A 13186-nucleotide genomic window follows, 5' to 3' on the forward strand; every position below is an offset into this window, starting at 1 on the left:
AAGATATATGATTAACATTTTATTAACTTATAATGTTTTTATCAATATAAAAAAGATATTATTGGTATATACTTTTGATTTTAAAGAAAATTACTTATTTTGCTATCTCTTTTTTATTGTTTTTTATTATAATTTTTCTAATAACATAAAGACATCACTACTAGAAATAGATATCACCCATATCTAAAGACATTGTTACACATTTGGCAAACATATGAGAAAATTTCATAGAAAGTTCCCTTAATTGAAATATATATACACTTAATATAAATTTGTCTAATTTTTTCAAGTAGCATGTCATATCAACTTTAGCTAGTTCATTCTATATCCAAAATTAATTCATTTGTGATACTCAACTCATTTGGCCTTAAAAAAAAGGATTACAGTAAACAAGAACGGTGAGCTAATATAGCTGGAAGTTTCTATATTTCAAGTTTGTTGGACATATCCATAGGTTTAAAGATTTGATTTTAAGGTATGATCGTTCAAATGATGTCTTTGTATTAAAACACGACTGAAATTTAATTAGCTATAAAATTCTAAATAATGTTTGATTAGTTGAAAAGGTGGTTAGTTATGTGTCCATTGCTCTCCGTTTAAAGAGGCCTCAAATATGGCTATACGATGCAAAGAGTCCCTCCAGTTCTGACCCAATTTAAGCTGTGTCAAAGATGGGCTTTCTTAGTCCAGTTAAGACTTATATGGCCCATTTCTCACCTGTGAGTCTCTTTTGATCATCTTTAATTCTTTATATTTAGGATGTTGGAATATGATTATTAAGATCATTATATTTGGGTAAAATTTATTTATTTATTAAGAAAAATGTCAAAGTCAAATATTTATTTTAAATAACATTGTAACAATTGTTTTTTCGATAAAACACGCTTCAAAAGTTAGCGGCAATAATAATTGACATTGGTTGTGATCAATAATGATGATTATGGATGGTAGGTAGTCGTAGACTCGTAATGATTGGGTATAGTTATTGATGGTGGTTGTTCATGGTGATTGCGTGGTAATAGTTGATAGTGATAATTTTTACGTTTGGACATTTAAAGTGATAGAATAGTAATTCTATAATAACAAGAAACAAAATGAAAACATAAAGTTAGCTTCAGTTCACATGAATCTTTAAGTAGTAACATTTTATTAAATTTCAAATTATATACAAATTGAAATAAATGGAACATTTGTGTCTAAAATCATATTTACTAGCTTCATCTAGAAAAATGAAGAAAAAGATGGGCATCACACAAGTCCAATTATGATATATAGACCCGTAGTTCCTGGAATACAATCATTGTAATTTGTATGTTAGCAATTTTTCTTGAAATAAGATTGACAAGCACTATAAGGAAATCTCTTTATAAGACAATCAAAAGATCTATATTTGTATCAATGTCTCAAACTTCATAGCCTATGTACCTTTAGCACATGTTAGAATAGTTCCCTACTGTTTCCCTTTTAATAGATGTAAAATTATGTATAATTTGACACAAATGGAGCCTTGGTGTCTGAAATCATATTTACTAAGCTGTGATTTCTTTGCACCAAAAAATGTCGTAAGAAAGCACGTATAAGAAATGAGCTGACAAAGCAAAACGGATGGATTAATTTGCTACGTCCCTATGCGTGAGATATACATAATATGTACGTGAGAATCATCCAAATGCATTATTACAAGGATATGAACAGACTCGTTACCCTTGAACCTTGAGGAATGATCAACCACAATAATTTGCATCCCTATCGAGCCACCTTTCATCCAGAAAATCAAGAATAATATTGACCATCACACATATTCAATTATGATTTTCCCTAAAACTTCATGTTGCCTAATTTATGTATTTTTTGATGCATCAAAAATGACTAAATAAACTATTTAAAGTCATTCATGAGCTACATGTGTTGGATCAACAAGGAGAAAAAACTTCATTTCTTTGAGTGAAGTGTACCAAATGATCAAAACTTTGATATGATTATGACCTTCATTTATCAAAAAATATTGGCAAAATATTTGACTCGCTTCCCTCCAAATATGTATATATCTCACGCTAATCAAGATATTGTACATGCATATTCAATTTAAACTTCCACACAAGCTAGCTATGCCACCTAAAGATTTGTTCCTAACGTATATATAGACTCATTACGTAGTTCCAAAAATACAATCATTATAGGCTACAATTTTGAATTAACTTTCATGAGAGCAAGATGAGCAAAGTTCACCATATCCAACACCTTTCAAAAAGAAATTAAGCTAAAGAAACAACAAGAGAAAAGCCTATGCATATATATATATATAATATGTCCACCATTTATATTGACAAACACTATAAAGAAAATATTTGTATAAGATTGTCAAAAGATCTTACATTTGAACCATTGTCTCAATTTCACCACTCAAACTCCATAGCCTATTACCTTTAGCACATGCTAGAATAATTCCCTATTTGTTTCTCTTCTTATCTTAGGACATTAAATGTTGGTCATTAGGAGGTACTTAGTATTCAAATTTTCATGGTTTAATTTTAATTATTTTTTTCATAAACCTCACTTTACTTTTCATGTTGGATAGAGATGCATTACCCCATAAAGACAAACATTATATTCTCTCATAGTAAAAAAACGCAAAAATAGGACCACTAAAAAACTTAGCCAATTAAGGTGTTAATTATATTCCTTTCATTGGAAGCTAATTAGTAATTAGTGTGAAAACTATCATTTGTATATGTCCCGCTAGTTCTCCGTAATTAACTCATTTTTGACACGTTTCATTCAATGGTTGGTTGTGGTCACGTGAGGAGTGAAAAAGTTTTAATTTATTTTATGTTTATGGACGTCAATTTTTGTTAGTGTGTTATCATTATTATTAGTATTAATTTGAAAAGAAAGAAAAATTGTAGCTTTGTCGGCAGTTTTGTCTTTAAACTTTTACTAATGGAATCAAGTCAGGTGGTAAATTTCATTGCTAGAGGGAGACAAAGTAGTACGCTTTGGCCCATGGTAGGTTTCATAGTCTTTGTCTTTAATTTTTTTATTTAATATTTTGTGTTTTTACCTTTCTCTTTTTTGCAAAATTTGGAACATTTTCATATTTAATTTCTAATTAGGAGATAAGTCTTTTTTTTATTGATTGGTTATATAGCTTAGATTATTACTTTTTTTTTCACTTACACGTTTTAGCTTTCACTAATTTGACTTTGCGGTGCATTAAATTTATTAAAGGAAGAAACTGATCTTGAATCTAACTCAATTCTAAAAGTTGATTTATAAGATTGAGAACTATTCAAGATAATGTTAGGATGACATATGTATTTCCACTCCACAAATGAGGTGGGACTCTAATAACCCAAACATCCAAATAATTGATATACCGCTTGACTCTGGTATTATGATAAAGAAATGAACTTTGTGCCTTACTCAATTCTAAAAATTAGTTCATCAATGAAGGATAAGACCATATAAGGAGTCCATGTCTTCATCCCACAAATAGCATGAGACTCCAACATAAATATTCTCTAAAAGGAATTTTTCCAATTCAAATATGGCTGGAAATCGAGACCTATAGTTCAGATTAAAAATTAAAAATTAAAATTTACAAGAATTTTATTCATTCCACTACAACTCTTGATAGGGTAAAAATTTACTCGCATAGACCAAATTAATGACTATCATATACATACACGTCTCTCTCTATATATATATATTTCAACATTTTATTATAATTAAGTGATACATAATTTTAGTCTGATTCATTAATTTTTAAGATTAGTTATTTAGTTAGATATAAATACTTCATGCAAATAAGTTTTTTTTGCAAGTGTTCTACTCAAATCAGCCCCAAAAGAAAAAAAAAGAAAAGAATATCCCTTACATTAGGGTATATGCATGTCTTTTGTCAAAAAGTAGCCGAAGAAGATGATGCACAAAAGACTAATAGGGGCTTTGAAATATTTATCTTCCACAACTAAAATTCAAATTTTTATAGTGTGAATGATTTCCAGTATCTTTTAGTTTGTCATGCAGTTTTGTCAATATCCCCCAAAACATTCAAAAATGTTTAACAAGTATGCTTATATTTTCAAAAATATTAGGAGACAATAAAAAATGAAAATATTAGATTGGAATGTATCTTTCAAATCCACCTTTTCCTCTAAGCATACCAACTTGTTTGGATGATTCCTACATATTGTTTCATAATATATATGGTATTATATTGTATTATTTTATCGTTACATAATATCACACATCAACAATTAAAAGGATAAACTTATTAGAAAAGTAGAGTACAATGTAGAGTTAAAAGGAAAAAAAAAGAGGACTAAAAATAACGACATGATCATACCAAATTGATCCTTACATAAAGTGAGACTTTTCATCGTTACTAATGATAAATTTGACAATACGATATAGTAAAAAATTGAATTACAATCACCCAGACATTGTATTTAAACTAACAGACATAATACAATACAATAGTAACAACCACCCAAACAAGGTATTAGTCAAACAAACGTATATAATCGAAGGAATTATTAAATCTTAGCTTAAGAGTTGTTAGGATTTTGCAATGAGACCTATTGATTCTTTCCCTTTTTATGTAGATAAGAATTAGTATAATTAGTTTATTTTTATCATAAACTTTCTTTTAATAACTTACCACATGATCCACTCCATAATTTTATTATTGCATTACCAATACCCTTCTTGGATTATCTACTTATCTAGAAACAACACCCAACTTGAGAATATTTTAACTTTGCATTTTTATTTTTCTCTTAATAATGACAAGTTTTAATAGCCATAAAATTGATATGGCATACTTAAAAACTGTAAATTTCAAAATCCTTTCTTTTTTCCTTTTTGAAAATGGGAAATCATATTACTAGCTCCAAAGAATAATTTTTACAAGTTTCACTGATTAGAGTGATTTGTCTTTTGTTCCTAATAAGCTTAATTAATAATGTAACACTATAAATGACTTGTGTCTAATCAAACACGTATAGTGTTTGATTTTCTAATTAAATTATAATCCTCTCTCCAATCCCCTACTTTTTACATCTTTTGGTGGGGTTGAAATATTGAATGATTTTCTTTAATTATTAACTTGGTGTACAATATTCTTAATGAGATTCGATTAAATTTAAATTCAAGTATGATAGAATCAATTTTTTTGAGTGACATTTCCAATCAGATACTCAAACCCAAAATATTGGAGGGCAAAACCATCCTACCACAAACCTAGCAATTGAAAGAGAAAAAAATAATCAATATATCACATGTGAAACTATAAGATAAATGCCTCAAAAAATTGAGGCAAGTTAATGAGAGTTGTTTGCCAATAAGGGAACTCATGGGACAAAAGTGCATAGCCACTCCATAACTCCATTGTTGAGGAGTCAACCTCAATGTTCTTTTTTAGTCCTTCTAACCTCCAACATTTGTCATCATTTTTCAAAGTGAAAAAAGGTAAAATCCAGTAAATAAATATTTTATTTTTTTATTTTTTTTAAAAAAAGGTACTCTAACATATATATTAATGGCACGGTTGCACGCAACAAAAGCTTTGACCTTTTGTACCTAAAGTGGAAATTTCACTCGTTTTTGCCTTCTACTATTTCTCAAACTTCATCATAATATAAGAAGTATAAGTGTTCTTTTTTCTTTTTTTCAAACTTCTCTACATAATAAAGAAATGCAATTATTGTTCATAATATATTTTCTTGGCTCAACATATAAATTATAATGGTTTTACTTGATGCCCACGTGTGAGGACTATATAAATGTACTTGAAATCAAAGGCCATTCCCTAAGTTTTCAAGAGTCAAGACCACCACATCCTAGAGACTTTTTGTCTTGTTGGGGACAAGTTTATTTGAGTAGAAGTATTTCTTAAGTAAGAAAATTCATGGTATAAGTATTTTTCGTTTTGTATTTATTAAAAATATATATTGGAATCAATTTTAAGAAATGTAAAAAGAAAGAGATCAAAAGATTTTAAAAACTTGTGGGGATGTTTAAGTAGGCATTTGGACATGAATTGAGTGATATTTAGAATTAACTAAAGTTGTGTTTGAATATACATGTCATTTGAATTTATTTATTTTTGGTGAAAACGTCATTTTAAAAAATAGACTATGCGATACGCGAATTTGAATGGGTTCGTAGATATATTCATTTTGATGATAAGATGTTTGAGTAAAAAGGTAATTAAGAAACTAATGATGCCATGTTGTAGTTTCCACTATTCACTTCTCTTGCTTCAAGTTACAAATAAATAGATTGCAATAATGTCATGCCTACTATAATTGGAGAGGAGAAACGTAACGAAAACAAGAACAAGAACAAAAATTACAAAGTGTGAATATATATGTTCAACTACAAGTCACCGTCCAAAATAATCTCCTTTACAACTACAAAGTGTTCTAATTTGCCTCTTATTTTCTTGACAAATTATGAAAATACTCATCAAATTTTCTTTAATTCTAATGTTCACACACGCAATACTAGACATGCCTTATTGAATTTATCGATGAATACTAATACAAACAACTAGTTGAATCAATCGATTAATTAATATTATAGCTAATCCAGCCAATTTGTTGTTGAATTAATCGGGCCTAACATATGTATTTATATAAGGCAATATATTTGACAAATTTCTCAAAGTTAGATACAACGATATTTAATTTATTTTTCTTGATAAAGATGTGCAGTTTTCCTTTTTGTAATCATGTGTAAGATATAGATATACAAAGTTTACTCATATTTCTCAGTCATATAACAAATTTCTTTGTTCCTTCTTTTTTTATAGTAATATTTCTTGGAGATGACTTTTACCATTTTGAAGGAAGCTAAGAACTGCAAAATAATTGCATATCTTATATATCATATAATATACACTCACGTGTAAAGAGAAAGAAAAAGCCAACAAGGCATTAAGCTATACATTTAACTCTGTAAATTAATGTTCAATCGTTATTTAATGTTCAATGGCTATTGCAGTATTTTAATAAAAACCTATTTTATATCATGAGTTTTTCTAGTGAATTAGTTCGATAAAAATAGAGTGTGAAAATCATATTTTATAATGCAATTTTTTATTGATTCGCGATGAGAAAAATCTTTGTTTCTAGTATAGTGAGAAGAAGAAGAAAAGAAATACACACATACAATACAAGAATACTCTTATAATAAGATGGTTGGCCAATCGATAAAATTAAGGGATAATGGTCTGAAAAATACCTCAACTTTAATCGGATTTGTTGTTGCGTTACTAAACTTTCATGAGGACCTATTACCTCCCTAGATTATTTAATACCGTATTTTAAACATATATATTTGCCCACGTGGACATAAAAAATAATGCAAAATTATAAATAGTAATGTGTCCACGTGGGCACATATATACCTTTAAAATACACTATTAAATAGTTCAGGGGGTAAAAAATACGGTATTAAATAGTCTAGGGAGGTAACAGGTACTTATGAAAGTTTAGTATCGCAACAACAAATTCGACCAAAGTTGAAGTATTTTTCAGACTCTTATCTCTAAAATTAACATTAACAATATATACATATTTATTTTTATTTTGTTATTAAAGATCATCACTTCCACCAAATATAACCACCCAAACAAAATATATATTATAAGAAATGACACATAGGAAGGCACTTCCTTAGCCCATGGAGTTGTACCACAATAATATTCTTTAATGTCATTGGTGACATCAAATATGCTTCCATTAATGGGAACTACAATGAAGCCAATAAATCCACAGGCAGTATCTGTTAGGCTAACCTGACCTAAATATGTACTGTAATTAATAAATATTATGTTACGTTATTCGTTTTGAACTAAACTCGTATAGTCTTTCTCAAAATTGTTTATATCGTTAGGAAGAATTAAAAGAGAGAAAAAAAAGTATCCCTTGGAAACAACAAATTAAAGAGTATACCCCATAAACATCAAATTTTCCACCTCTCACAAAAAAGTAAAGTAAACATGATTTGAAAAGAGAGGAAAAATAAAGGAGTGTAAAACTAATAAGGCCAGACAATAATAATTAGAAGTAAGAAAGAAAACTTTCACATAATTACGTGCGTGTGCTATGCAAAAAGCTTCACAAAAAACATCATTAACTAATACTCTCCGTTTCAAATTATTCATCGTATTTGTCCTTAAAAATACTAATTAATTGAGGGTTTTGACTATCTAACTCGTTTTATTATCTTAAAATATAGTAATTTGCTTAGTATCGAACTTTAAAAGTTACGATAGATTAATTTGAGACGGAGGAAGTAGTCAATGACACCACCAAACTTTTTTTATTTTTGGTCTCATCGACTCATCCTGACAATATAGTCTACACAATAGGGATCTGTTGTTATTAGTTGTAGACAAAAGATTTGTGCACCATCAATATCCAATATTATTATTATTATTTATTTTATTTTTAAAAAAAGACAATATTATTATTAATTAGGGGTAGGTGTATATATATATGGACTTCCACAAGTTTGATGGAGCATATTATATATATGTGGTTTTCCAATATTAGTATTCAAAATTCCAAAGTTTTGGTGTAATGAAGGCAACTCTCAAATATTTGGCTGGCATTGCTGGCCCAAGTGGTTATGGTTCTAAAACAACTGCTGAACAGGCAACTAGAGATTTCTCTAATTCCTCTAATTCTCAACTCACTGCAATTATCACTGGTAATTACTCTCTCTTTTCATCTCAATTATTTGTCATGTTCTTGAGTTTTCGAGACGGTTGTAAGACTAAACAAATTACTTATGTGTCAGTTCGAAGCGAGTCTTGATAGGGCAATTGTCAGTATTTTTGATTCTGTGCATGTTTGGAAGAATTCTTTAGAAAAAGACATTATTTTTTTTAATTTTCTCCTTCTTCTTGAAACTTTTGTTTCTTTTTCTTTTAGTTGATGTTGTTGTTAGAGAAAATGAGAAATTAAATGGATTTTATTTTTTTTCAAGATTTTGGGTGGTTAATTCTTGAATAATCAAATATTGTGAGATGTGACTATAAGCAATTAAATATTCATCATGGTTTTGGTCGACATGCATTAACTCATCTTCTTCTTTTTTGTGTGGAGAGTTTTGGAAGGAATATTCTTGGATTTGATTGTTTTTCAGTATGAGACTTTTAACATAGCTTGAATTATAGATGCCTTATAAAAAATGTTTTTTTTTAAACAAAAAATGTCTTATAAATTCTCAAATTGTAAAGAGACATGAAGAGGAAGTATAGTACTTTGTTAGACACTTCTTTTCTTCCAAAAATTAAGAAGCATCTTTTCTTTGAAAAAAACATTGTGTACCTTTCGTGGCCCATGTTTCAGAGTTTATTCCTAAGTTTTTTTTTTCAGATGTAGGGTATTCAAAATCCATCATACACTATCTAATTTATACCTCACTTTTTTCAATATCACACATTTTAAGAAAATCTCTCAATTGATTTTGCAAAAAAAAAAAAAAGAGAGGGTTAAGGGATAAATAATTTATTAAATATTCAATTTGTTCTTCTTTTTAGTGTCTCTTTTTGTTTGAAGAAAGAAAAGATATAGTTTTGTCTCTAGTTAGCTACTTAATTAATTGTTGGTCAGATGTATAAGATTTCTCATCTGGACAAAACTGAATTCTAATCATATGCCATGATCTTTAATTAATTAAATAATTAACAAAGAAAAGTTCCAACATTAAAATACTTAAAACAACAACCCCCACTACATAAATTAGTATTTTAATCACCATGCATTAATTAGTGCAGAATCCAATATAGAAACCTAATTTAGTAGTATGTCATAAAAAGATTAGACAAATCATCATGACATTAATTAATTTTATTTTTTATTAATTAATTTTTTGTAAAAATTACAGGCGCAACATCAGGGATTGGGGCAGAAACAGCAAGAGTACTAGCAAAAAGGGGTGTAAGAATAGTGTTACCTGCAAGAGACTTAAAAAAAGCAGAAATTGTAAAGGAATTTATACAAAAAGAAACTCCAATGGCTCAAATTATATTATTGGAAATTGATTTGAGTTCTTTTGCTTCAATTCAGAGATTTTGTGCTGAGTTTTTGTCTTTACAACTCCCTCTTCACATCCTCATGTATGTATTTTATTTATTTATTTTTATTTATTTTTCAAAAATAATAATTAATTGATGATTGGTTTGAATTTTTGTTATGTAGAAATAATGCAGGGAAATTTTCACAGAAATTGGAGTTTTCTGAAGACAAAATTGAGATGACTTTTGCTACAAACTACTTAGGTAACTATCTCTAGCCATACTTTGGGACTATGTATATAATTCTTTTTGAGAAACTGTTTATCATTAGGTCGTCGAAAGAATAACTATACTATAGTGAAATTAAATGAAAAAATGAGTTTTCGGATTTATTGGAAATAACACCTTTACCTTTCAAGGTAGGAGTAGGTTTGGGTACACACCCTACTCAAATTTTACTTGTGAGACTATACTGAGCATGTTGTTGTAAAAGCTTTCAGAAAATAACGAAGGTAACATGCATTTTTGATGCATAGTATAGATATCTATGAAAATAATTAGAGTACTAAAATGTCAAAAAAAAAATAATCAAATTCTGAACCTATAGTTTTGAAAGTGCAATAAATTTAGAAACAAATCCACTATTCGTTTAACGTTAAGCAATTATAAGTAGAGTAACTCTCTATATAACAATAAAAACAAGACGTGTAGATGGATTGACTCATCAAGTTTGAGAAATTCAATGACTGTTATATTGTTTGGCAGGTCATTTTCTATTGACAGAGTTGTTATTAGAGAAAATGGTGGAGACAGCAGAAGGCAGTGGGATTCAAGGAAGAATAGTGAATGTTACTTCAGTAGTTCATAATTGGGTGAAAAGAGATCAATTCCGTTTCTCCCAATTGCTCAATCCTAAAAAATAGTAAGTATAGTATAATATAATATAATTTAATCCTCCTAGCATTTAATTAGCAAATATTTCATTACTTAGCTTGTTATACAAGATTTTTGAGACCGTGCTCGTAAGATTACACTGAGTAATTTATTGTTGTTATACAAGATTGATCATTACTTACTCTAACTTAGTATATAATGTGTTCCACACAGTTATAATGGTACTCGTGCATATGCTCAATCAAAATTAGCCAACATTTTACATGCCAAGGAATTGTCAAGACAACTAAAGGTAATTAATTAATTCCCTTATTACACCTTTATTTTACTTGCCGTTCATTCGTATGCGATTCGATTTTCTTATTTCCATCAGAATAGATAAGACTGTAAATCAATATATTTTTTTATAACCTATAATAGCTAGGTTTTCTATGCATCTACCATGAATATATGTGGAGGACGATATAATAAACGAAGCAAAATACACAAGATTTTTTTATTTTTATTTAGACACCTGAACCAAGATATGTACTTATGGAACATTTTGATCTTGTGCGTTTGACTTGAAATAGGTACAACCCTTAGTCTAGGCGTCTAGGAAAAATTTCGACTAATTAAATCTAGAGGGCAGCTTATGTATTCTACCAATATAAGATTACTATCTCCAATTAGTTAAGCAATCAAAACATAATCAGTGTAAAAAGTGGTTAGCCCTCTAGTTAAGCAATCAAAGCATAGTCAATTCACCAATAATTTTTTGTTGTTGTGGTAATTAAGCAAATCTAATCATGTAAATGGATTTTAATTTGTACTAAGCTGTTTTTCTTACCACTCAATTATATCATTGATTAGACAACTCATTGATAAAATTCTATGACAAAACTCAAAGACATGTAAGAAACTAGGGAATTGGATTTAGAATCATGCCAGCTTTTATTTGCACGATTAGTGCTGTACACAAAATGATACTTCTTTTTCCTTCATTGGCCACTATATATATATTTTCCAAAAAAAATAAAAATGTTTTTTGTCTTTATATATTTGTATAGTTGCAAATTGCAATACTGAAATTATAATTATTTGGGGTGGAACAGGCAAGAAATGCAAATGTAACTATCAATGCAGTCCATCCTGGAATTGTAAAAACTGGAATTATCAGAGATCACAAAGGCTTTATCACTGGTATAATGTCTTTTCCCCTTTTTCTATTTTCATTTAGTGCGTTTGGTACGACAAAAAAATATTTTTCAATTTTCCCATGTTCGAAAAAATACTAATGGTTTTTCCACCCTCCTACCCCCCCTCCCCCAGCTCCACACACCCCACTCGCCAAAAGTTTGTTAACTTGTCACGTTAAGAAATTCTTTACTTATCGAACATCAGAAAACTTAGTAGAAATATTTTTCATTCATACCAAACACTGATAGCTATATTTACTGACTTCCATTTTACAAATCATAAACAGATTCTCTCTATTTTATGGCATCAAAGCTTCTAAAGTCAACATCACAGGTTTGTCCATATATACTCGTCTCTTTTTTACTCTATTGAATATATCCTTTACCATTACATTCCCCATTATTTCCAAAAAAAATAAAATGAGAAGATAAATCATCCTACTACCTTCCATAGGTACCAACAAAAAAAATAATAAAAAATATTATTTTTTTAGTAAAAAAACAATAATGAGGTCAATTTTTGTTTTATTTTTGGGTATGGCAGGGTGCAGCAAGCACATGTTATGTCGCATTGAGCCCACAAACAGAAGGGATGAGTGGGAAATACTTTGCAGACTGTAATGAAAGTCACTCTTCAGTTTTAGCAAATGATGAAATTGAAGCTCATAAACTTTGGAAGGGTACTCGTGTTCTTATCTATAGAAGATTTCTTCCACATGTAAATTGATCCAAAAAAAAAAAAAAGATTAGTTTTTGTACATGTTAATAAATAGATATACTTTGTTGTATATCCATATAATATATGATGATAGATGAAAATAATATGATACAAGTATAGTAGTCTGTCCAATAGTTAGCTAACTGATGGAGTACAAATGTTAGTGGAAATAATGAAGAATCTTCTTTTAGTGGTCCATTATATATTGCTCTATATGGGTTACGACACGCTTTTGCCTTTTTTTAGTTGGCACTTTTCGCATAATATCCAACATACTGTACCACAAATCAAATCTCCCCCTTAACAAAAATCGTTTGGATATTTCAAGATTAAATTTGGATGGTACAAATTTATCATGCGCTT

General features: G+C 29.0%; 1 protein-coding gene across 1 annotated transcript; it reads left to right on the plus strand.

Moving 5' to 3' along the window:
• Nucleotides 1-8526: 8526 nt before the first annotated feature.
• On the plus strand, nucleotides 8527-13012 carry LOC125831208 (short-chain dehydrogenase TIC 32 B, chloroplastic-like). The gene is made up of 8 exons (XM_049510396.1): nucleotides 8527-8721; nucleotides 9904-10135; nucleotides 10218-10297; nucleotides 10799-10955; nucleotides 11141-11219; nucleotides 12022-12109; nucleotides 12393-12439; nucleotides 12650-13012. The coding sequence occupies exons 1-8, from the start codon at nucleotides 8592-8594 to the stop codon at nucleotides 12830-12832; spliced, it is 996 nt and encodes a 331-aa protein (XP_049366353.1). The 5' UTR covers nucleotides 8527-8591; the 3' UTR covers nucleotides 12833-13012.
• The last annotated feature ends 174 nt before the right edge of the window (nucleotides 13013-13186 follow it).

Source organism: Solanum verrucosum, unplaced genomic scaffold (genome assembly GCF_900185275.1).
Source record: "Solanum verrucosum unplaced genomic scaffold, falcon-dt-bn FXZP01000049.1, whole genome shotgun sequence".
NCBI classification, from domain to species: domain Eukaryota; kingdom Viridiplantae; phylum Streptophyta; class Magnoliopsida; order Solanales; family Solanaceae; genus Solanum; species Solanum verrucosum.

Excerpts from the sequence above, each read along its gene's own strand:
- LOC125831208 (XM_049510396.1), top strand. The coding sequence starts at position 8,592 with ATGAAGGCAACTCTCAAATATTTGGCTGGCATTGCTGGCCCAAGTGGT. Across the intron at positions 11,220-12,021 it reads AATTGTCAAGACAACTAAAG|GCAAGAAATGCAAATGTAAC; the intron begins GTAATTAATTAA and ends GGGGTGGAACAG. Across the intron at positions 12,440-12,649 it reads TTCTAAAGTCAACATCACAG|GGTGCAGCAAGCACATGTTA; the intron begins GTTTGTCCATAT and ends TGGGTATGGCAG.